The 25,787-nt window shown below is 39.0% G+C and overlaps 3 protein-coding genes across 6 annotated transcripts; 2 read left to right on the top strand and 1 right to left on the bottom strand.

Annotated features, from left to right (window-relative positions):
* Positions 1-1,926: 1,926 nt before the first annotated feature.
* On the bottom strand, positions 1,927-7,864 carry mtmr6 (myotubularin related protein 6). The gene is made up of 15 exons (XM_072450630.1): positions 7,660-7,864; positions 6,279-6,407; positions 5,983-6,145; positions 5,746-5,903; positions 4,562-4,690; positions 4,352-4,486; positions 4,136-4,268; positions 3,923-4,032; positions 3,720-3,845; positions 3,601-3,650; positions 3,430-3,523; positions 3,255-3,361; positions 2,999-3,133; positions 2,788-2,914; positions 1,927-2,547 (listed from the first exon to the last, which is right to left on the bottom strand). The coding sequence occupies exons 1-15, from the start codon at positions 7,681-7,683 to the stop codon at positions 2,197-2,199; spliced, it is 1,971 nt and encodes a 656-aa protein (XP_072306731.1). The 5' UTR covers positions 7,684-7,864; the 3' UTR covers positions 1,927-2,196.
* A 312-nt stretch (positions 7,865-8,176) lies between these two features.
* Positions 8,177-17,885, top strand: nup58 (nucleoporin 58). Of its 4 annotated transcripts, XM_072450627.1 has the most exons (13): positions 8,177-8,586; positions 8,917-9,065; positions 12,695-12,961; positions 13,040-13,205; positions 13,274-13,339; positions 13,426-13,600; positions 13,672-13,751; positions 13,839-13,957; positions 14,046-14,128; positions 14,194-14,395; positions 16,890-16,973; positions 17,342-17,437; positions 17,647-17,885. In XM_072450627.1, the coding sequence occupies exons 1-13, from the start codon at positions 8,498-8,500 to the stop codon at positions 17,811-17,813; spliced, it is 1,743 nt and encodes a 580-aa protein (XP_072306728.1). In that variant the 5' UTR covers positions 8,177-8,497; the 3' UTR covers positions 17,814-17,885. The 4 variants fall into 4 exon arrangements, with proteins under 4 accessions (XP_072306728.1, XP_072306729.1, XP_072306727.1 ...); XM_072450628.1 differs by lacking the exon at positions 16,890-16,973; XM_072450626.1 differs by having other exon boundaries at positions 12,695-13,205.
* Positions 17,886-18,788: 903 nt separating this feature from the next.
* ropn1l (rhophilin associated tail protein 1-like) lies at positions 18,789-25,574 on the top strand. The gene is made up of 6 exons (XM_072450625.1): positions 18,789-18,803; positions 18,963-19,122; positions 19,227-19,350; positions 19,573-19,734; positions 21,911-22,086; positions 25,271-25,574. Exons 2-6 carry the CDS (start codon positions 18,992-18,994, stop codon positions 25,380-25,382), a joined length of 705 nt encoding a protein of 234 aa, XP_072306726.1. The 5' UTR covers positions 18,789-18,803; positions 18,963-18,991; the 3' UTR covers positions 25,383-25,574.
* Positions 25,575-25,787: the final 213 nt, after the last annotated feature.

Below are 25,787 nucleotides of genomic sequence, written 5' to 3'. Positions count from 1 at the left end.
ACGTTCTTTAAAAGGTTACACACAGAACATTTCCATTTGGTCAGTAGCTTAATATAAAGACTAAACATGGGCCTTTGCCACTTTTTATTCTACCTTGTTGAAATGAAAAAGTTGAACCGCACACAAGGAGCAGCCGGCAACGATTTTCATGCCTGAAATTCATGCCTCCCAATGCTGGGAGGTTGTGGTAAAGCCATTGTACAACACAATTGTGTAACAGTAAAACCATGCAGTAGATTATTTTAAATTTACTTTAATAAAGTAACTGTTTTTAAAATAGTTAAAGGAAGAAGCTTGACAAAAGAGCAGCCTGCATCATCTGCACCTATACCTCTGTATACAATACTCTGTACAAAGTCTGTGTACATTGTGCATAGCAGCTTTAGTATTCTAGTTGTATGGGGTTGGGAGGTAAGTGCAGGTTATTCAGGCTTGTGAAGAAAGCTTTTACTGCCAGCCATGTTTGTACAGTTACATCATGTTCTGAATCACGTCTGTAGACTCAGATCACAAACACTAAAATGAATTAAAAAATAGTGTTAGAACTTACATCTCTCCAATATGTTTATAGGTATACTGTTATGGCATACATTTAAGTGAATTATTTGCTCATGCTATCCATATATCAAAGAAGATAAAATCAATAGGTTCATATTTTGTACACAACATTTATTGAATCTGAAAAAATGGCAAACATAGAGCAGATTTGACATAAGCTTGGAGCTATGTGACGAAATTAACCCAGAGAACCTACATAAGCTACTCTGGGTCCATTCCAAGACTTTTCAGTTGAAACTTGTACTTCTATAATGTACGACGGAGTATAAGGGCCAACCTAAAAAATGCGGGGCACTACCAGAATAAATTCATTAATTAATGACTTTTTTCTCATTATTTAATGACTTTTTTCTCGTTATTTAATGAGTTTATTGTCGTTAATTTACGACTTTTTTTCTGACTTCCACTTTTTTCTCAATAATTAACATATTTTTTCTCATTAATTAATGACATTATTCTCGTAGTGCAGCGCTTTTTTTTTTTTTTTTAGGTTGGCCCTTATACTCCGTCGTACTAATGACTGGTTTATTCGCAAATAAATGAGAGTTGTGTCTGGAAACTATGAAAGAAATCCATGTATTCATACAAGAATGGTGTGTGAGCAACATTGTTCAATGTCGATGGCACAGTACAAACAGCCCCTTTAAAAATACACATGCAGATGCAGCCAATGAATAGCAGTTAGTGTTGTTGACTTTTGCTGACACATTAGTTTTGAATTTACTCTAGTTCAAGATGTAAGTTAGCTTAACTCTTAATGCCATTACACATTGCATACTTTGATCTTGCCAAAATAAACAAATAACTTCAGTAATCATCTAATGCACGTAGGTTTATTTGACAGGAAAGAATAGAGTGAAATAGGGTGTGAGCGAGAAGGGAGGACATGCAGTACGTCGGGATTTGAACACACAACATTGCAGCACTTAGAGCCTGGCGTACGTGTGCTGTGCCTTAAACACTCAACCACTCGGCAGCAAAATATATGCTTATGTCAAAAGATTTACTCAAAAAGATCTTTAACCAGGTATAATTTACTGTTTAATAACCATGATGTTTTGTTTATTCTGTAAATAAATTGTTGTTTTGACCATCAGTGTAGTCTCCAAAATGGGGTCAGCTGTCATAAATTGGCCGGTGGCTCTGTTAAGTGAAGATCGGATAGAGATCAATGAGCATTAGTTTGTCAGATTATTTGGTCAACGTGACCTGTGGAAATCAGATTATCACTCAAAACACATTTTGTCTACTACACTGGAGACCAACTACACTGAATTCAAAATATATTTAAAAAAAAGAGATTAATGAATGTGCAAACAATGAAGTGTGATGCAAAGAGAATTTGTAAATGAATGAAAAACAAACACATTACTTTGTCCACAGGGATTTATTCTCATCTGATATTCTTTAATTTTCAATAGTGCTTTTATAACATTCATAAAAAAACAAGCTTTTCCTACAGGTGGAGTATATGACATAATGATGCTTTTCCATATAGATTTAGACTGACAGACAGACATTGAAGCTCACTCTTCCCTTCCAAAACCACAGCTTAATCGGGAAGATCTTTTGTGCACAAATTTAGTAAGCATTACACTTGGGTCTCTAAAGTCCATTCAAAACCCAATAGATTTGGTCTCAGCAGGTCATGCGCGCCACCCCGAACTCCAGACTCACTACCGCCGGCTCCTCCTTAGCCAGCTCATTGTATGTCCCTTCTAACTCGTCGTAGCTCTGTTTCCTGCTCTCTGTGCCGCTGCTGCCCTCTACTGTCCGCTCTGTGTCCGTGTTCTCCAGCGCCTCCTCGCCCACCTCATCGTCCTGCTCCTCCACTCGTCGCTGCTCTTCTTTGTGGTTGACGGGCGCTCCCAGGATGAGCGAGTTGGGGCGTGGGGGGAGAGCTTTGGGATTGGAGCGCTGGTCTCTTGAAGGAGGAGGTGCAGCAGGGTCAGAAGTCACGACGGGGGTCACGCCGAGCTGACAGAGTCTCTGCAATGACCAATACATAGATGATAACTCGAAGCATATCAAGCATTAGTCCACAATTAATTTGAAAAGTATAAAAAGCTATAGTAAAGTGAATAATTTTTCTTTTTAACAGATCAATTACAAAAAAAATAAAGCATTTTGTCTGTGTTGTTTATGTTGATGCAGATGTATCCGTTTTTGGTTTATATTTTATGTAAATTATTTGTTTGGAGTGAAAGAAAATGTGAAATAAGCCCTTACGTTCTCCAATGCTTGCAGTGTGCTCTCCGCCTTGGCACTTTTATCCTTGAGAGTCAGAATAGTCTTTAAAATAGACTGTCGTGGATGCATGGATCGGTCAAACTGGTGGTACATGTTTCTCCAGAACCTTTACAAACACAAAGTTTATTTCATCATTTGATACATTAACAAAAGTAGTAGGATAATAAAGTCATAATCATGCTCTACATACTTAAAATGGTAGGGCAGAGTGGAGGGCTCCAGGACTGGGTGTTCGACATTGTAAGCAGGGTTGTAAAAAGGATTTAGGTAGTTGTGCTTTTCACCAAGGAGAGACGCCCACAATGAATGAGTTCGCTCTTTTAGCCTGGTAAAAATATATGATACTTTATTATTTCACTACACTGCAAGTCATGAATTCATGATGGCAAATGTCTACATACAAGTTATACATAATAAACAAAAGGACACATGAAAAATCTACTCACTGTAGTTCCTCTCGTTGTCTTTCATTGTTCCCGAGGAAGTTGCCGTACTGACAAGAATGGACATGTTCATGAATCTGCAGCAGGAACCATTCACTGAACTCAAATGCCTGCAAAATGTTAACACATGTAGATAAATAACTCGGTGAAATTATGCTTAAAATGTGTTTTAACGCACCTGTGGAAATTGTTCACTTAGCTGCCAAACACATTCAAGAAACTGCGTGAAGATAGGTGACACTTCCTTTGGATCTCCGTCCAACTGATCACATCTAGAGACAAAAAGTGAAAAATATACACACAAAATAAACCCAGTAAGAAAAAAAGTACTTATAATTGAAGGACTTACCTGTCAGCAAACTTGTGACCAAAGGAGATCCAGTCCTTCTCAATCAATACCTGGAAGTAGACAACAGTATTAGATCTGTAACAATACAGCAGATTTTGACACAATCTTAGTTAAGTTACCATAAAGCCTTTAATGGTTCGATAGTAGGGGTCCATAAGCAAAGACCCCAGAGCACAGACTTGGGCCGTTCTATCCCAGCCGTCTGAACAGTGAACCAACACACTGGCTCCTTCCAGCGTCACTGCCTGTACGAAGAGAGAGCAGACATAATAACCACAAATACATTTACCATAATATAGCTAGTAAAGTGTAACTAATGTACCTGGGCTAAAAATACGGCTGCATCTAGGACGGCCTTGATATGTCGCAGCCAACCGCAGCTCTCCAAACCCACAAGATAATCACTCATAGTAGGAGACCGTGTTCCTATCACTATCATTCAAGAGAAGAAAAACATTATTGCAAGAACGCAGCTTAAAATATAAGGCAAATGTCATTTAAATGCCTTTCTATCAATACTAGACGTTTAACCTACCTTCTAGTAATTTCTGCAGGCTACTTCTCATTACATGGATGTTTTCGATGCCAACAAACTGGAAGCGTATGTTGGAGTAGTTGTCCTCATTTTCATAGCCTTTTCCAGCTGCACGGTTTGCTAACGCGTTCAACTGCAAAAAAACAACAACATACAGTATAATAATATGATTCTGTGCACTTGAAATGGCAACGCCGTCTTGCCCGTCTTATGCACCTTTGGTCTGGTATCCATGACATAGACGAATCGACTGTTATGATTGGCTTTACTGATGGCCTGCAGCATGCTTTCATCCTCCAAACAACGAGCGCTGAAGCCCGAGAGAGGCTGACTGCACCGGCACACGGCAGCCTGACGGGTAAGACCGGGGCAAGTGATGATTACAGAGACACTATCACCAATGTATCGATGTCAACAGATATTTACCTTCCTTTCTTGGTAAAAGTATGTGAGAACGGGAAAGCGTCCTTTACTCCTGAACTTGGAACTCCCTACGATGATGGGCTTACTGGCCGTGATGGGGACGTACAAGTCCCGTGGATATGTTTCACACACCTGCAAAATGAAACATACAAAAGTGAATTCATATATTTTACTACAATGCATTATCTCAAAAGCATGCAGTGGTTTTATGCATGTTAGAATATTGCCCTCTAGTGCCCTTATGCTATTGTAGGTCGTAGTGTTGTATGTAGCCTTGTATTTTTGCTCCAAGTGTAGTTTTGCAGTAGAGTTAAGTACATATAAAAACAAACAAACAGAACAACACCAGAGAGTGAAAGGCAAAATCAAAAAGGAAAAAAAGAACAGCAAGTAATAAAACATCGGCCCGACATAAGTCCCCCTATGTATCTTCCCCAGTGTCTTGCATATGTGTCCATGTTTGAGTTCTATGTAAAAGTCAGTTTTTACATTTTGTAAATGTCCAAAGTTGCTATTAAGTCCTTAATAGTCAGCGCCATCACAAATTTTGACTTTACTTGGTGTATTTATGCCTGTTGTAGATATACATTATAGTTTTACACCAATCAAGTACACCAAATGACAGGATATTGATTCCAGACAAATTTTATGCAAAATGTACACAAAGAAATAGCTTTTTTGACTCTCTAAACATTGATTCAACAAAATAAATAATTTGTTACTAATTGACACATTAGAGGAGTTTTTGCCGATTGTTTGCTGGGTAATATCCTAGTGCGATGTCATCAATTACAAACAGGAAGTGAAATTATAAACCTAAAAAAAATGTGCTATTCTGTGATAAATCTTTTATTTTTAGCAAATTCTAAATATATTTATCTTAACTGCATTTTAGTTCAATGAGTAGTCCAACCGGTCATAATGCACTTTACGTACATTTATAATAGTTATTTCATCTTGATTTTTTGTTGCATATATTTGCTCTTGAAATGTGTGTCGCAACACTGGAATTTTCCCATTGTGGGACGAATAAAGGTCCCATTATCATGTCTATTGTCTCAAAAATAAAATCCATTTATACCAAGTTCTTACAAATAACTGTACGGTGGGAAACTAATTATATTGTGGCCAAAAGGAAATAAAAAATAGTTCAAACAGTGCTAGTTTAGAAGTGTTGGATAGTTGACCTTAAAATCTCTGTTGACGTCAGTGAGCTGCCACTGGTCACAAGGGACCCCCATCCTCTCATACTCTGCCCTCAGATCAATCAGCTGCCAGCCCTCCTCCCTCTGTTGGTCATTCTGTTGTGGGTTGTAGGAGAATGCGTAGAGCTCCTCATAAGACACTACAAAAAAAAAAAAATGATGTCATTATTTGCAAGATCGGCAATAAAAAAACATGCTCTTATAAAGAAATGTGAAGACCTGGTCGAAGTAGACGCAGCAGTGAGCTATAAATGTCATGGCAGTCTCGTTCTTTTGGTAAAACAAAACGTACAACTCTGAAGTTCCTGCACTGGAGGACCAAGGGGCAGCCTGTGGTGGTCAAGGATAACTTCTCTACTGAGGCTATATGGTGATGCAAAATCTGAAAAAGAGTTACACCATTGGATACATTATATTGATTGTCCATATGAAAAATCCAAGCAAATTAATGTCATGAATGTGGATAAGGTAGAGCAGAAAACAATAAAGCGTATATATTTAGAAACGCCTCAAACCCAGATCTCTTGTGCGGCAGTGGATGAGTTGATGGAGCTCTCGACAAAGATCAGGTGCGTTGCAGTCAGGTAAAGTGTACCGTTTGTGGATTTGTTGCTGAATCGATCCATGAGCCGCACCTGCTCCACCTGCACACATACACAGACAACATACCGGTAATAACATTTATCATTTCTTCTTATGGAATATTTTATATTTTTTGCCGGTTGTAAAATGCATTTGCATTGGGTTGTGAACATAACATAAGTGTGGCCATATATTTAATTTTTTTGTTTGGCTTTCACACTTGTAAAATTAGTTAAACATTTATCAAAGTCACAAGTTTGAACAGGAACATGGGAAATTCAAGTCAGCAGCAAATTGTAAAGTGTTGGTCTGCAAATGTTACATGGGGAAAAAATATATAAATGAACTTCACAGATCTGAAGTTGTTATTACAGCAAAGTGTGCAAATATATGCCTAACCACAGCAGTGGTTTTCTTGTTGAGTCAGACATCCCCTTCCTCCTGTGTCCTTCCTTTTGGCCGTTACAGATATGGTGAAAAACAAACCTACCGCTGTCTACCAGCAATTATGCAAATACATGCAACTGCAAAACGTAGTACAGCAACATAATATAGCCAATAAAGCTTTAATGGCAGTTGAGGGCTGTTAAATATCACTAGTTTCTTTATTATCTGACACATTTCATCTATGTTGGCAAAATGACTGTGCTTAGCAGTGCTGATATGCTCTTCATCGGTTTAAATGGTTCATATAATGTTCTTTCACAACAGAAAAAAACATAAACAAGAAAAGCCACTGACCTGTCCAAGCAAGCTTTCTGACATTCAATCTAATCTCTAGGTGTGTACGTGTGTATTGACTTTAAGTACACATAAGTATGGACTACTTGTAAGGGGCTGTCAGAACCATGATGTGTTATAATGCTCTTTTCTCCTTGCAGTGATCTATGGCATAGTGTGACCATCAGTTTTAAAAGAAAATATTAAAAGTCAACAGCGATAACAACATTTGTGTCAACACATATGCCGTGACAGGCGTGGCATTAGATGAATCAAGCTTTGTTCTTGATTGACAACAGGGTGTGAAACTGAAACATTAGAAAATCGAAATCTAAGCCGCTTTCCCCCGGTACTGGTCGATGTGCAGCCCCACTGATGACGAAGACGCTCGGAACGCTCCAAGTTTGTCTTCTACACCTGCTCGTCGCCACGTTGACGTCTATTTAAAGATTGAACGTTAAATACGAATTACTGACATTTGAGATGTGTAATAACAGACACAGTGCAGAGGTTAAAAGAACCGGTTTAGGCCGTGCTTCTGACTGTATCCAGCCCCTGGTCCAGCCTAGTTGAATTAGCTGTAATGTTAGCTACCTTTGGCGTTCGGATATGCTCCATTTTCCCACAGTCCAAACAGCAGCAGTCACCGAGGGCAAAACTTCAAGCGCTGCGGTCCAGAGAAAAGTGTATCATTGATAAAAGATCTTTTACACAGGCCACCTAAGCCTGGACGATGGCCGCGGATATGTGTTTATTGTCAAATTATTATTTTTTTTATTCTCCATCCGCGTTAAGACCGTGGTAATACACATAACACACGTTGTTCCTCGATTTCAAAATAAAGCTAGACCCGATGTATTTGTACAATTAGTGTTTTTTCTTTGTCCGATTCTGAACCGTCAACATTTTTCTCCATTTGTCTCCGAATATCGCTCATAGTTCTCATTTCATTATATTAGAGGAGAAAAACAAACTCTGATGTATTTAACGTTAATTAACTACATCCGCCCCAGGCAATGGAAACAGCGCATGCGTGAGGTGTCATGTGAAACACTGGTGCATGCTGGGAATTGGGGTTGTAAATGGATTACCCAAAATGCGTCGGGTGAAAACCAGGCGGGGAATAGAAAAAGTAAACTATGCTAAAGCTTGTGCCTTGACGAGAGATTGTTTTAGGCGTTTTATGGGTTGTGTTATTTGGAAACCTCGGATCTAAGAGTATATAAGTGTAGCGTTGTCCACATTAAAGGCCTTGTTCTGGTTTGTCTTGAGGTAACGTGAGTACGAAAGTGCAGGGATGAGGGCACATGCTTGGATCTCACAATGCTAACTAGCAGCTAGCATGTAAGCTAAGATGCCCTTTCGTTTTTAGCCTTCTTACATTTGGCTTCGATGTTCTTTGCCACCAGTCATTGAATGGTCTGTCTGCAAAATGTCTGGGTTTAACTTTGGATCATCGGGGACTTTTGCATCCACGAACGCAGGTGGAGGATTCTCGTTTGGTGCTCCTGCTGCTGCTAGGTAAACTACGATTTCCAACTCGCTGCACATGACATGGTAGATGCTATTGGATGTTTAGAGGAGCAAAGTAAACGTTTCTACCATAATAATGCGGATGAGAATTAATGTCACCTCAGTGTTCATCTTTGTTTGATTTAACTGTTAACACTTATTCATCATGGGTTCCAGCTTCCATAACGTTAGGTGATACTTTTGATCATTTAAAAAAATAAATAGTATTTTGTTTTGAATGGTCAATTGCTCTGGCAATGATGTTAGATTTCCATCATGCAACAGTGTGTAAATTAATTAAAGTAATTTACTTATTTAATTGTGTATTTTTCCTTGCAGCGCACCTACTGCTGGCACTGCCTTTGGGACTGTTCTGGCTACAGCAGCAGCTCCAGCTCCAACAACCAGCACCACTTCTTTAGGCCTTGGAGGCAGTCTCTTCGGTCAGAAACCCACGGGAGGATTGTCTTTTAATTCACCTGCAACAAGTAACATTCACCAGAATATCCTATTTTATTTAATTGAATCTATTGAAATATATGTGTGTGTAGACTGATAAAAACAAAGTAGACAAATGTAATTAAATATATTAGTAAGGTGAGTAACAGTTCAGGAATCAAAGGAGTCGTTTTGATATTCTAAATAATGAAAAGGTAAATCACACAATTGAGGCACCTGTAGAGCACAATTCGTACACAAGACAATTCAAGGTGCTTCACACAACAGGAGAATATGCATTGAAATCAAAGACATGACAGAAATCAGAAAACAGTTTTAAGACATAAAAGAAAATAGTGCAAATATAAATCATTTCAGTCATATGCCCAGCTAAAAAAAAAGCAGTTTTAAACTTAGATTTGAACATTGTCAGAGTAGAGGCCTGTCTCACATCTTCAGGAAGACTGAGGCCTAATTGAGATTAGGGCATTTGTTTTTAGAGGGCTCAATACAATGAGGAAAGTAAGTGTAGTGAGGACTGTTCTAACTGGATATTTTAGATGTTTGGATACTGCTTAGCCATCTGGTCAGGACAGCAATGATATGTTCAACTGAGCAAAAAAAATGAGACACAGCGAATGATCAGGAGCTTTACTGAACCTCACAGGTACACACAGATTGCTTTCCTTCTCTCTCCTTCTGATTCCTCCCTGATCTGATTTATTGAATGATTGAATACAGTCCTCACTAAAGTGTGTGGTTAATGGCGGTTGGCAGCCAATTGAAAAGGTGCAGTGTCTACTGTAGTTGAACGTATTCAAAGTATGTGTTTTATGCTATACCGTAAAAAAACAACAAAAGTCTATATTCAAGCACATGAGGTCCTCAAAGCGGAATGGAATACATGTGACATCATTATACACCCCATCTCTTTCTCTCTCTTTTGCGCTCTTTTTTTAATGGGGTAAAACACATACTTTTGCACTTGAATTGGCAGAAAGAGTGGGGCTCACTTCTGACTGGTCCTACATATCACGGTACACTCAGTATTGTTTAAACAAAAAGTTCTCTACTGCAATATTACACCCAAATGTGTGTGGTCAAAGACATAAATGATGTTAGTATTTGCAACTAATAGGATATCTCTTGTTTATCTTTGTGTTTCAACTAAAAATAAATTGAAGTAAATTTACCACACACAAAAAAGTATTTCTTTAAACATATGATGTATCTTATCTTATCGTGAGTTATTATAGATAATATATTGATAATCGCAGTATCGCTATATCGTGATATCTGTATCGTGAGCTATTGATCGTGTATTGTATCGTGAGGTACACAGTGATTCCCAGCCCTACTTTGAAGAACTACAGTAGGTTGTGGTAAATTCACTTTTTCAGTTGTCTGCCTACAAACATTAAAAACAACATGGCTGCAGCGCCCTCTACGTGTCATTCCACAAACTACAAACGTATGTAAACACCAATTGAACTGAATTGACACCAAACAAACAGGACCAAACGGGTTCTACAGAGTCTTTGTACACTAAGTATTTTAACACTGTTATTTTGCATGTTCTCCAGTTTAGAGATTATGGAGGCGTTGTCATTTTCAACTGTGACGCATTCTTAAAAAAAATCGTAAATCGCGTATGATTTTGAAATAATTTGTGTGTGTTATTGCTTGCATTTGAACACCTGAGAAATTCAGTGTTCATATTTGTTACAGACTTTGAGGTTAGAGGTCAAATGTTTCCTGTAGTTCTTGACCAGGTTTGCACACACTGCAGCAGGTATTTTGGCCCACTTTTCCACACAGATCTTCTCTACATCGGTCAGGTTTTGGGACTGTCTCTGAGCAACACGGAATTTAATCTCCTGCCAAAGATTTTCTTTTGGATTTAGGTCTGAAGACTGGCTAGGTCACTCTAAAAACCCATGATATGCTTTTTACCACTCCTTGGTTCTCCTGGATGTGTGCTTTGGGTCATTGTCATGTTTGAAGACCCAACCACGACCCATCTTCAATGTTCTGACTGAGGGAAGGAGGTGGTTGTCCAAAATCTCACAATACACAGCACCATTCATTCTCTCCTTAATAGAGTGCAGCTGTCTTGTCCTCTGTGCAGAAAATCACCCCCAAGTATGATGTTTCCACCCCCATACTTCACAATAGGGAGGGTGTTCTTGGGATGGTGGTACCTCCAAACACGGCGAAGGGAGTTAATACCAAAAAGTTCTATTTTGGTCTCATTTGACCCCATGACTTTCTCCCATGACTCCTCTGGATCATCCAGATGGTCATTGGCAAACGTTAGACAGGCCTGGACATGTGCTGACTAAAGTAGGGGAACGTTTAGTGCGATGCATGATTTTAAACCATGACGCCGTAGTGTATTACGAATAGTAACTTTTGAAACTGTGGTTCCAGCTGCCTTCAGATCATTGACCAGCTTCCCTCGGGCTGGTTCCTTAACTTTCTTATCATTGATATCCCACGGGGTGAGATCTTTCATGAAGCCCCAGTCCGAAGAAGACGTCATCTTTAGCTTCCATTTTCTAACAATTGTGCCAACAGTTGATCTCTTTTCACCAAGCTGCTTTTCATTTACCCTGTAGCCCTTTCTGGGCTTGTGGATTTGACAGCTCTTTTGGTCTTAGTAGTTGGAGTCTGACTGTGTCTTTATGCAGCTGACAAGCGCAAACGGGGGCTACTAATTTGGATTAATCAGTGGTTTAGAGGTGGACTTCATAAAGACAGACTTCTGGTTCTCAAATACTTATTTGCAGCAATAACATTATCAAAAAAATAATACAATGTGATTTTCGGATATCAGATTCTGTCTCTCACAGTGAAAATGCACCTACGATGAAAATATCAGACCCCTCCATAATTTCTAAGTGCGAGAACTTTATAATTTCACTTTGCTTGGAAATTTAGTGTGATGCCATCAAACACTGAGCGTTCAAATACTTATTTTCCTCACTGTATAGGCGGCGCTTATATTTTAGTTAAATTTAGGCTGATCTTCTTCATATGAGGTGAACTTATGAACGCACAAAACAAACGAACAATGCATTTAGCATGTGCTTATCATATCCACGTTTGAGCTTCTTTACTGCATAAACAAGTGTTTCTGCATCTTTACAGCAGTTTGGTGAAATGTTTTGCCAGATTTATTTGTTAAGCACTTACACACTGTTGACCACCTTCCACTTTGTCCGTGCACCCACTCTGTCCTTGTACAGTGCTCTGTCCCTCTCTGTGTGTGTGTTAGTGTCTGTGTGTGTTCATTCAGCGTCTTGTGTCTCAGTCAGTGCTCTGTACTCTCAAAAACGCTGAGGAGGAAGTTTGATGCGCGGAGAACAGTGTCTAGCATGTTGCCTAAAGTGCACACAAACTTGAGACACAATAACACTTGCATTTGTGTGCGGGGATGCGGCACCATCTCTGTGCAGATAAAAGTCGCACACAGCGAGCCATCAGGACATGTCTGTGGTGCTGTTGCTGTTTTATTTCAGCGCTCATCTGTCAATTTTGCATCGAGAAAGATTGAGACAAATGTATGATGTTTATTGTGACATTTTAAAAATGCAATGTACACTGGCACAATGTATTGTTACCCTTAGTATCATTGTTCATTGTCTGTATCACTCTAAACATTTTCTTTTGTCTGCAGGTACAACAGCCACTTCAGTTGCTGGTTCTGGCTTTAGCCTTGCCTTCAACAAGCCGACTGCCGCAGCCTCACCTTTCTCTCTCACTACACCTGCCACCACTGCCACCGTGGCCCCGGCTGGAACAGGTTTGTCCTTTGGCTCTATCCTGGCCTCCACTGCTCCACAGCAACCCACAGCTACAGGCTTCGGCTTCGGCACGACCACCACTGTAGCTGCAACAGTCCCATCTCTCGGGGGTAGTTTATTCGCAAATGCAGCTTCAACAGGTTCGATAATTGATCATTGGAATCATGAAGTTGACAAATTTGAACTGTTTTTTGTTTTTAAACCTTTTTTCTTTATAGGTTTGGGACAGACCACACTTGGAGGGGCAGGACTAACCCTAGGTTCACTTTTAGCTACCTCCACAGCAGCTCCAGCAGTACCTGTTCCAAGTTTAGGGCTTGGTGGGGTTGACTTTAGCACTTCCTCTGAAAATAAGAATGACGCTTCCTCTGGAGTCAATGCACAGTATGTCAACAGAAAAACCTTGGTCTGTTCCATAAACTCCATATAATCTTATAATGTCTGTTTCTCAGGGACAGTAAAGCTTTAAAAGATGAGAATCTGCCACCACTTATTTGTCAGGATGTAGAAAAGTTTCAGTAAGTAATTGAGTATTATAAGATTTACCACAAGCCCAATTATCAAATTGACCATCCAAATGTTTTTTATGCTTTTCATTTTACAGGAAATTTGTAAAAGAACAGAAACAAGTTCAGGAAGACATCAGTCGAATGTCATCCAAAGCTATTACGAAAGTCCAAGATGACATCAAGAGCCTCAAACAGCTCCTGGCCGTCAGCTCCAGTGGTCTTCAACGCCAGGCTTTGGCCATCGACAAGTTAAAATTAGAAACGGCACAGGTAAAGGCCAATGTCACATACATTATTGAAGGTTACCATTTGCCAATGCTTTATATTGGCTTTCTTTTAAGGAGTTGAAGAATGCCGACATAGCATTGCGCACACAGAAAACTCCACCTGGACTTCAACACGAAAACACTGCACCCTCTGAGTAAGTGAACTACCACACTAATGATTTGTTTGGCTACTTGCCCTGTAGTAATCACACTAAATACAAAATTGTGTTATTCTTTTTCAGTTATTTTCATAGCCTAGTTGAACAGTTTCAGGTTCAGTTGCAGCAGTATCGACGACAAATTGAAGAGTTGGAGAATCATTTGACGACACAAGGCAATGGCTCTCACATTACACCCCAGGGTAAAGAGTTTGAATAAGTAAAACCTGTGTTTTTGTATGTCACTAATGGCCACCATGATTGTACATATGTATTTTTTTGAATTTGCAGACTTAACCCTGGCTATGCAAAAGTTGTATCAGACTTTTGTGTCACAGGCTGCCCAACTCCAAAATGTCCATGAAAATGTGAAGGTCAGTTCCTCCCCTCCATGTGTTACTTGTTATCCCGTGGATTTCTAAAAGTTATTTGATTGTAGGTCTTAAAGCATCAGTATCTTTCCTACCGACGGGCTTTCCTGGAAGATTCCACTGATGTTTTTGAGTCAAAACGTGTATCCAATAGGAAGTGGCAGAACGCTCCACGAGTGACCACAGGCCCAGCCCCTTTCTCCAGTGTCCCCAACGCCGCAGCGGTCGCCATGGCTGCCACACTGACCCAGCAACAGCAGCCAACTCCAGGTCTGACTGCCTACAAGTTTTAGAAGTTTAGAATTTTACTCTACGTTTTTGAGGGAAAAAGTTAAAATTGACCTCAAATTGTAAGACAAGGGTAATATTTTAGTTGCTTGGGCCTGTCACAGCTTTGCAATCAAAGAGCGAGGTGCTTTATTAGGTGTAAAGTGTAGTTTCGTTAAACCCTAAAATCTATACTTGAAGTAGAATCCTCAAACTCTCATCACACACTATGTGTGCCTGTACTTACTGAATGTCAACAGAACATTTGACAACTTGAAAGAAAACCCAACTTTAAGCTATGTTTGACTTTTGTTTAGAAGTCCTTGTGTTTGTCCGGGGATATGAAGATCAATATTTCCATGCTTAATCAAATCAGTTGTTTAGATATTTTAATATGTTGCCTTTGGAGTCACTAGTGTTGAATTTTGGAAATGACAAGTGATTAAGGACATATCAAAATGGATTTCATTATCAAAAGCACTTTTTTCCCCTCATAACCCCAACAGTCGGTGTTACGCAGATTGCGGCTTTTCTACAGTCAAAACGATCTCCGTACTATTCATATAATATTTTATATTATTCCCAAATTTATTAAATGATACAGCTCTTGCTGTATTGGTCTTAATCTATTCACAAATGAGGGAACCAACTGTTAAGTTTTGGATACAAAATGAGTATTTCTAGCAATATCTTTAAAGCCTTGTTAGATAACAGGGTATATGACTCACTACTTGTAGCATTAACACCGTATTTACAGTTCAGGCATGTTATGTTGCATTGACAACATTGCTACTTGGATTGTGCTAATGATTCAAATGTATTCAATCAAATGTCTTCAAGACGTCCTTTGTCTCTTTAATCGATCTGCAGGGGTGAGCACAACATATTTGTTGAGCTTTTTTGATACATAGTGTGGCATGTCATTGGCATGTTTTAACATGTCAACAACCCAAATATGTGCTTTTATTCATGTGCTTATTTAAGTTGCCAAAAGGCTGTTGTATTTCTAAAACCAATTAAATTGTATTTGGTAATCCAAAACTACTGATTGGTATCATCCCATCTCAAATTCACTGTAGTTAAGGCCCCACCACAGGTGAGGTATGGCCTTTTTAAGGGCTACTGGCGGTAACAGGGCTGGACATGGAGACCTTTGACTCTGAAAGGCTCAAATGCTGTTGAAATAATTTGTATTATACTGAAAAAGTGTCAAGTAAAACACATGCACTGTTGTGAGTGGCTCAATGTCAATTGAGTCCAGTGTTTAATTTTGCTGCTTAAACGTGTGTGTGTGTGTGTGTGTGTGTGTGTGTGTGTGTGTGTGTGTGTGTGTGTGTGTGTGTGTGTGTGTGTGTGTGTGTGTGTGTGTGTGTGTGTGTGTGTGTGTGTGTGTGTGTGTGTGTGTGTGTGTGTGTGTGTGTGTGTGTGTGTGTGTGTGTGTGTGTGTGTGTGTGTGTGTGTGTGTGTGTGTGTGTGTGTGTGTGTGTGTGTGTGTGTGTGTGTGTGTGTGTGTGTGTGTGTGTGTGTGTGTGTGTGTGTGTGTGTGTGTGTGTGTGTGTGTGTGTGTGTGTGTGTGTGTGTGTGTGTGTGTGTGTGTGTGTGTGTGTGTGTGTGTGTGTGTGTGTGTGTGTGTGTGTGTGTGTGTGTGTGTGTGTGTGTGTGTGTGTGTGTGTGTGTGTGTGTGTGTAACTTCTAAATGACAAGTGCCACTTTTCAAAGCTGAAAAATGTACAATTCTATATTTGTGCATGGTTATTCTGCACCGCTCAGCTGTTTGATGTTGTAGAAGCTCTAAGGGGACAGAGGACAAAATTATGCTGTAAAGACACTTTCTGCCTCCCAACAAATTATAATGTATCTTTTAGAATCTTTCCACACACACAGGAGTGTTATCAATAAAACCAGTTTACAATGGGCTACACGTGCCAAGAAATGTTCTCACCCTTTGTGAATGACTACATGATCGAGAGCAACCAGCTCACGTCTAACTAAACCAGAGTGCTTTTATTGTAGTTGAGTGTTTTTGAACTATAACCAATGCCTGTTTGTTAACAAAGTATTTCATATCTAATATCGTGTGCCTTTTAAGCAATATTTAAGTAATTGTGTGATGCATTCTTTGGCGAATGCTAGTTCATTCACTCCAAGTAAGAAACTTGTCAAACAAAGTAGCTATTCAATTTCATTTTGTGTGATTGTATGTGTTTTATGTAAGTGATATTCCCTATTCAATTGACAATAAATTAATTTTGAAAAAGATGCTTTGTCCCTGTGTCATTGAAATGTAATAATGATGGCAAGAAGAATGTTCAGTTGAAGACAAGTTTCTGAGTGAGTGAACTAGCATGCTTTTGAATTAAAAACATTTTGAGGGAGAAGTATCAAATAGAAATAATGAAATAATTTAGTTTTTTTATATTCCATACTGTATTAGTAGCCCTTTCAAGATAATTAAATGTTCATTGAAAGGAGTAAAGCAAACTCTTTTGTGCCTTAGGAACCCAGGCCACGTTGGGGGCAGGGTTTGGAAACCCCTTTGCCTCAGCAGTGGGCACTAACTTGGGCTCCTCCAGCCTGGGAGGTATAACTACACTTTTCTGTGACTAAAGCCCTTTCCCTCATTCTATAGTTTTGCTTTTTGCGGAGGTCTTCATTTTCTCATGGTAGATGTAGTAAAGGTAGGTGGTGAAGGCCATATCAGTAGGAGGAGGTGTCTAGTCCTGTATTCAGTCACTGTTCGCACCATGTCCCTATCTATTCTGAGTTTAGGGTCAGTAATCAGTGTTTAGAACACCGTTTGTGTGCTTTGCCTCTCTGTGCCTTGTGATGCTCCGTTTTGTGAACCTTTGTGTGGTGGTGTGGCATTGGTTGATGCAGATTAAACGTGAAGTTTCTCTGTCTTTCATTTAAGCGCAAACCTTCGTAACCCTGTCTCGCTCTCATTCACAGGTTTTGGTGGTGGGCCAGGATTTGGTGGGGTGGGGTCTGGGGGCTCTTCTTTTTCCTTCTCGGCCAGTAAGCCCACAGGAGGCAGTCTGAGTGCAGGTACACCTTAATGTGTCTCCGGCATTCACGTCATATTAGACTCTTTAGTAATGCACCTCTGCAAGCTTTTAATTGTTGCTAACTTTAACTTAAGGAAAGGAACTAAAGTAGTACAACTGCACAGAACAGAAAATATTCAAGTTTTTGTTTTCTTACAGAATGCTGTATTTTCTGTTTTTAATTTATGCACCATTCTTTCCTTTTTGTAGGGTTTGGCAGCAGCAGCACAGGCTTTAACTTTAGTAACCCTGGTCTCAACCCCTCAGCGGGCTTGACATTCGGCGTGTCCAACCAACCTGCCACCGCCTTTGGTGCTGGAGGCCCCCTTCTCCAGCTCAAGAAACCACCTCCTGGAAATAAAAGGGGCAAGAGATAAAAACCTGAAGTCCATCCCTTTGAGTAAACGGCTACGCCCTGGAATGTTGTGAAAGTATTTAATACCTTTTATAACATGGCAAATCACAAATGTCATGCGATCTTATTTAAGACTCTTAAGACATGAATATAAATTGGGTTCAATTTTATTCAGTCAATTAAAACAAACTTTATCTTAATAGATTGATTTGTGCTACCCATAAATATTTGACATTTCTTAAACTATTGCATTTACTAGAAGTATTGATATTATTTTCCAGTCTCTTACAGTACATGGCTGAATGTAGTACATGCTTTAAATTCAAGTGAGCAGTGCAGAACTGCAGTTTATAAAATTTCTAATAAATTGTACTTTCATTCTAAACTCGAGAGGTTTTGACCAGGGGAAGTTTCTGTTCAAGGGAATAAACCCTGAAATTGACTCTGTGGCTCAGTGAAACATTTCTGATCCCAGATTATTGAAACTTGTTTATAGTGGGTTTAGGGGAAGCACATTTTTATTTTTGTAACTAAATATATGTGACTACGGATGGGCAAAAGACACCGTAGTCCAAATGATCTGTACGTTTTTTCATAATTGTGAAAGAATTGTTTAAGAATAATTTGTTACAAAATGCTGTCTGTCGTTTGTGTACTTGAGTAAATGTCTCAAAGCTCCAGCTTGATGTTCAGTATAATCTCAGAGGGATTTCATCAAGATTCATCCAGCTCAGCTCATATTATGTATGTCAGATTTACACCAATTTACTGATTTATTTTTGACCATTTGTGGTCCTTGGCTGTTTTCTTAATGTATTTTTCAGTTTCCAACCAACTACTGGTAGTTTATGTCCTGTTTTGTAACTGCAGCAAACGTCAATAAACTCTGGTTTTTACTTCTGAAAATGACTTGTTGAAAAGTGCCTGATGTCTCAGGTCTGGCCTTTGGGGGCGCCAGTGAGTTAGATTTGTGTGCCACAGAGAAGAAATTGGTCGCCAGGCGACGAAGCGGGTTGTAAACAAGTCTCAAATTATCAACTTAATTTTAACCATTTGTTATTCGCAGCTTTATTGTGGAGTTAACAGTCACGTAATTATCACATTTCTCAGGTAGAGGAACCATTTATTTCTTACACTTGAATCATCCGTGGTGGTGTTTGTGTTATTGCAGAGTTTGTTTCTGTTCATTCTGTTTTAGAAATGCCTCTTCCAGACACAATGTATTGTTCGCAGCAAATCCTTGTCCCTCCAGAGCTCCCAGACCTCCTCAAACAGTTCTGCAGAGCAGCCATCCGGACTCAGCCGAAGGATGTTCTGCTTTGGTCTGCAGCGTGAGTGCCTCTGACCTGGTGCTTCGTTAGTCAGTTGTCTTGGGGAAAAGTGAAAACACTCAGTTTTGCAGTGTAATAATGCTGCAGCTTCTGTGTTTTAACAGATACTTTGCTGCACTGTCCAAAGGCGAAGCTCTGCCTGTCAAGGACCGACTGGAATTAAATGTAGCCACTCAGAAAACAGACACTGGACTCACACAGAGTTTACTAAAGACCCTACATGCACAGGTATACACACACACACACACACACACACAGACACAGACACAGACACAGACACAGACACAGACACAGACACAGACACAGACACAGACACAGACACAGACACAGACACAGACACAGACACAGACACAGACAGACGCTCTGTGCAGGCCTATTTGGTAAACCTTTTCAAATGTATGTCACATTAATCATCCTTCCTCTACAACGGGCTGCATGCACACTTCTCAGCTGGGATCCAGAGAAACATGCTCCATGGAGGATCTCCAAGACAAATGGAAGGGTCTGTGTTTGCCCATGGAGAAGATGCAAGTCCTACTGTCCCTGGGCAACTTCACCTCTCACATCGTCTGGATGGATTTTTTTGCCTTGGGTTGCAGTGCTCTGGGCGGGGTAAGTTAAGTCAATGTTAAGCCTTCTTTATTCATTTACAAGAGGTGGCCACATGAGGGCAGTCATGTTCTTACACTGGGCTATTATCTTTTTTTATTCTATTTTTTCACCTAGAATTGAAAATCAGTTACATTTATTTACTGATCACATTTAACTTTACCCTCTGATACCCCAATATGTTTGGTACTGTTGGAACCCTTCGTGTCACAAACAGTTTTCCCGACACATAAATGTGGTTTAAATGTGTTTTTTTCTGTCCAAATATGTCAAAAAATTTAAAAAGTTTAAGAATTATCTTAGATGCCAAAAACACAAATTATGGAATATTTAGAAATACTAAAGGCTGGAGAGGATTATTTGGGTTGATGTAATTAGACCCTTACATAAGTCAATCATTTAGACAAACATAGATTTTGGTGCATTATCGTGTATTACTCAGCAGCAGATGAAGTGCTCCATTGGCATTTGCAATGATTCAGTGCCTAAACTACATATGTAATGGCTTTACTAAAGAGATACACAATACTAAAATACTATAATTTACTAATACTTTGTCGTAACTACAGAATGGTTTTATTTATTTACGAGATGTGAAATAAAAAAGTGAATTGCTTTTCTAATCATTTAGAACATTAAACACAGGTCAGTTTGGATCCTGGAGGACAAATATACTGCAGCAGATCCTCTGGGATCTAGAGATTAGATATTCTAATAAAATAATTTGTATTTTCTTACAAATATTTTAATTCTGATTTGCAATTTATGTTTTACAATATAAGATTCAGTCGTTCATAATATGAACTTTAAATTTGAGGATAGACTCATATCAACTGGTAAACTAAAGTATGCTTTTCATATTATTTTTTTAACCTGCTATTCACAGAATATTGGATTGTTTTAGTATTGTATTGTTTTACTAGTTTACCTACAGAATATGATGTTTTATGGCAATCTGTCTGAAGTGAGTGGCCCTGGATCTAAGCAGTGGCTCTCAGAAGCCCCTCCTCTGCAGAGCCATGTCTGTGGGGGCCATTTCAGTTCTGGAGCTAACACGACCAGCAGGTTTCTTTCCATCTGACTTTAGCATGTTCTGTCCTGGTCAGTATGAGACGGATCATCCCTGCAGCTGCTGCACTCTAGAGTCTAGATCCATCTCAGAATCACAATCTGCACTAAATGATCAGATATCATTACAAACATGACCTGCCCAGAATCTCATCCAAATGAATGGTTTTAGAACACAAATACGTTTTACAAAAGAAAAACAATGAAATTAAAGTATTTGATTTGAATGAACAGAGTAAACAAAAAAATACTCAAATGGATTCAAATGTCTGGATCAAATGAGCAGAAAGACCGCAAAGTCAAAACAAAGCCTCTTTGAACAGGTTTTATTGGACCATTACAATTTTACACCGTTTATTTTTAAGTCTAATTCACACAAACATTTGATTTTGAGATGATAATGGGGAAGTATATAAAATGGGCAAATTCAGAAAGAGGTCTGGAGATTTATTTGGGCCACATGTGGCCCCCAGGCCATAGTTTCAACCCCTCTGATCTTCAGTGTTCTGTTTAGCCTTATGGTTAAAATGAAGTCAAAGTGAAAGTTGTAAAATTTTTAAGCCCTTTTATTGCCCTTTTAAAATATGTGCTAAAGTAAAATCTAAGATCAAAATGTCACTGTTTTATTTTGAGTGGATTTGTCTTTTCGAGGTGCTAATGTTATGTTATGTTATGTTACATAAACACAAAACATGCTCTCAAACCCCTTCAGCCCTGATTCACCAACACAGACCATTTAAGCCTCAATCATACATCTCACTGTTACACAGGGGCCAGGAATAGAACAGGAGAGCTTCACAATAACATCTTTATTAAAAAAAAAAACGATAGGGGCTTCTGGGGGCCCAGAGGGGCCAACTCATGAAAATTGTCAAATTATTAACATTTTCAACCCAGAAGCTTATGTTTAGATGATATTTAATTATCTTACATCATATAATGTCAATATTTAAATTGTAGCTATGTTTCTTAACTGCAAAATAACCCTTTATATTTCAACAGTGAAAAAACATTGGGAATTAGGATTGGAACAACTACATGTTTATGTTATTTTATTGTTTTTACATTAATAAATTGAGGATGTTTCTTTTAACTTTCTTGGGTTGCACAGACTCTCATGTCTTCCTTGAAAATTGCTTGTGAAATTCTGAGCGAGGATGAAGAAGGAGGTGCTGCCCAGATCCCCTTCAGCACATTTGTGCAGCTCTACACGTACCTGGCTCATGTGGACGGAGACTTGACAGAGAACCAAGTCCACAACTTCCTCAGAAGTCTACAGCCTGAAGTGTAAGTGCCATTTCATACCTAATTGCTGTGGCATTACAATTCTTTAATATGGCCTGGCATTTTTTGATAAGAACCTTTTTTTTCATCAACATTTAACCAGAAAACTTTGACGAATCAGTGTTATTAGTGACTCAAAAATCAAATGCTATAAAAACTACTCATATTATGTAGTTAAGCATATGTTACAGCTCAAACCTACTTGAGACTCTACATTTAGTTTGACGTTTGATATGAGTTCTCAGTGCCTGGAGATGGTGTGGTTGTGTACACATATACCGGGTATATTGCGTCCCACTGTAGCTTTTGAACTGATGATTCATTCATTTTTCAATCCGTCAGCGACAAGCAAGACGGCATGATTCAGCTCTCCAACTTCCTAGGATTGCACCGAAGAAAATCATTTACAAACTCATTTAAATACATGTTTACATCTGTTTTTTCCCCAATAGACAGTAGTTAAAGCCATTGATTGCTATGGATGTCCCAGGTTGTTGTTCATCTTTGTGAATTTGAGGGACTGGCTGTTTTTTGGCTTTAATGAGCAGCAAGAGAAGCACGACGCTGGGTCTTTGTCAGGCAGGAGCTGGAGAATGGCTTTTATTGCCAGCTCCTTTCTGCTCGGGTTAGCTAAAGTTCATTTATCATGCACACAGCCTATCAGCTAGCAGCCTCTGTGTTTGGCTTCTTCGCTTCTGTATTTATTCAGCCTGGCGCATGGAAAAGAGAAAAAGAGGAGGGAGGAAGATACTGTCTTGGCGTGTAAGGATTTATTTTGCTCTTGCTAAACGGTTAAACCTCGTGCGTTTAGGTTCGCTCGTTAGTTAGACAACGCGGCAAGTCTCCAAGTGCAAGACACAGATTACACTCATTTGTGCGCGTGTTACATCCTGCTGCAGTCTGTTTGCTAGTTACAGAGCTTAGTGAGCGACGTTTCACTATTGGACAATTAAGATGACAAACTGACCCTGGCGTGCATGTCCAGGGACAGGGAAATGAAGCACAGAGAGAGAGAGAATTGAGATTTTATCAGCTACAACTTCATGTTAAGAGACACTGATGTACCGTATGTTTAGCACTATAAGGCACACTTAAAAGCCTTTAATTTTCTCCAAAAACAACAGTGCGCCTTATAATCCAGTGCGCCCTATACATGGATTAATTGCCTTATATATGAAAAATGGTGCCTTATATATGAAAAATGGTCGAAAATAGAATAAAAAATAATAAAATATAAAATAAATAGTGCCTTATATATGAAAAATGGTCGAAAAATAGAATAATAAAATAATAAAATACACGTATACTAATAAAAATACGGTAAGTTGTGAATGTTGTGAGCTTTGTAACATAAAATAAGGTTCAGGCAACATACGTTATCGTGAATTCAAGTCGTTTTAGCAAATATGGATGTTACTTTAAGGTACTTCCTTTTGGCAGATTGTTTTAGGGTGGGCCGATTCACTCCCGCCTTAATGTTCCTCCAGGATTGCAGCAGTGGTCAAGTCCAGGGGAAAGTACGGATATAATTCCTCATTGTGTGATAACTCCGGGCTCTCCACCCTTATGACACAGAGGAGGAGGAATTCTGTCAGACCCTGGAGTGAGCCCCCCGTACGCTGCACAAGTTAAACAGTTTAGGATGTTACAAACCATGTGCTTTACTTTGACGCCAAATGTACCATTACCGAGAAGTTAGACACAATTCCGACACAAAGTAACTCAAAGTGCTTTTCTGACATTATAGGCTTGCTCACTTGATTAATTGGTGTTGTGAAATTTCAGTTTCTACATTGTTTTGACCATGATACATGAGTTTTGTGTTGATGCATTTATACAAAATTGTGTGCAAATCACTGTATATTACGTTTAAAAGAAAAAACTAAATATTTTACTCATAAACACATAAGCAAGAGGCAAAATAACATCAAATGTATAAAGTAAACCAAACAGTACCATTTTATAATAACTACACCTTAATTAGCCTTTAATCATAACAAAGAAGTAGTTTATGAAGAAATATTCAGGCTGTGTAACTACTTAATTAAGAGGTTAGGAGTTAGGGTATTAAGTAGGTCTCTAATAAAAGTGTAGTTATTATAAAGTCTCACCAATAAATCAAGTAGAAGGAGATTGTGTTATTTATAGTGACCAAAACAATCAATTTTCTCTCAGCTATTCAAAATAAGGTTTCTGTAACTGCATACGTAAATATAAAGATTAAAATGCTATCTTTACTAAGCGTAAGTCTGTATAAAGCCCACAGTATTAATTAAGTATCTAAACATATGTTATTAGTCTGAGGGCTTCAGCTCAACACTGTCACTTTGATTTATTTGTGAAAAGCGATGTCATTGCAACGGCCCCGGCGCTGGTCTTGACCTTGTTGTGCAAACTCTGCCGTTTCTCCCAAACTCTGACCACGACGCCGCAGCTCCGGGGTAACGACGAAAGTGGCAGAGCGGTGTGAAGGAGACGGGAGCAGACAGACGGGCCCCAGTTTAGGCCCCATCACCCGTGCATCCACAGTGAACTCATGCCAGGGTAAAGGATGTGGTGCAGAGCAGGGTTCACGTTGGGTCTTATGATGGAGCAGAAGATGGATTTGTAACCGTGAGAAAGAACGAAAGACACAGAGATAAGCAGATGCACTGGGGCAATATTTGTGTTTTTTTAGCTTTTATGCATTAAATCTCCAGTTTAGGACATTATATTGTTCAGGCAAAATGAAAGAAATATATAAAGCTTTGTTTGAACACTGAAAATCACTGCTAGTTAAAGTATAGACATACATTTCTTATTAATTCAGTTTTATTATGTAGAGCAAGTAAAGATTAATTAACACTTTATTGTCCCCGCAGGGAAATTTGTCCTCTGCATTTGTAAGTGTTTTGTACAAACAGTAACTGAGTTTATAGTGCAATCAAATTAAATGGTTGGGGTTTTCGCTTTGTTCATTTATATATTTATAGTTACGTTTATTTTAAGTGTAAGAGTTTGCCAAGGGACCAAAATTGTCTCTGAATATAACGTGTATAATAATGTGGATGTCTTCATGAAGGATGAAGGTTTAGCACACTCATGAAAACAAATGGTGGCCATATTTTTCTGAAATCTTCTGTTGTCATGATATGCAATATGCACCACAAAACAATGACTATTAAAAGTGAATATGTGTTTCTTTCAGGGATGAGCAGCATGGAATGATCAAGCCTTTCAACTTTATACATCGAGAGGACATGAACTCACCATCGAGTAGTACTTCGGATATTCTCAACATGTCATCCAGATCCAAATGAACCTTTACAATGAATGCAACCTTTTCTACAATGTACTATGTCTGCAGTGGCTGTTTCATTTATGATTATTTCACCAGTACTGCTTTTTGAAGCCTTGTAATCTATTCTGAGTCTCCTTGACATGCAAACATGTCAAACGGCCCACAAGCAAGTGGATTTTTATCAAAACAACCTGATTAAAGTTATTTCTGTCTGATTAAAATGACCACTCGTAACCCATTGAATTTGCTCTGCTCGTCGACTGTTCTATGTCTTGTCTTTCCTGGAATAATTCACTGATTAACAACACGAAGAATGTCTAATCAAGCTGTTTTTAATCAGTTTGGGTTAGCTCTGTCGGAGTAAACATTTCAGGGATAACCTTGAGAAACGTGAAAGGTAAACAGTGACTGCAGGCGCTCACTC

This window comes from Eucyclogobius newberryi, unplaced genomic scaffold (assembly GCF_026437365.1).
Source record: "Eucyclogobius newberryi isolate DKJ021-1_F unplaced genomic scaffold, fEucNew1.0.hap1 SCAF_18, whole genome shotgun sequence".
Classification (NCBI taxonomy): Eukaryota; Metazoa; Chordata; class Actinopteri; order Gobiiformes; family Gobiidae; genus Eucyclogobius; species Eucyclogobius newberryi.
This window is presented reverse-complemented; position numbering and strand designations above follow the sequence as displayed.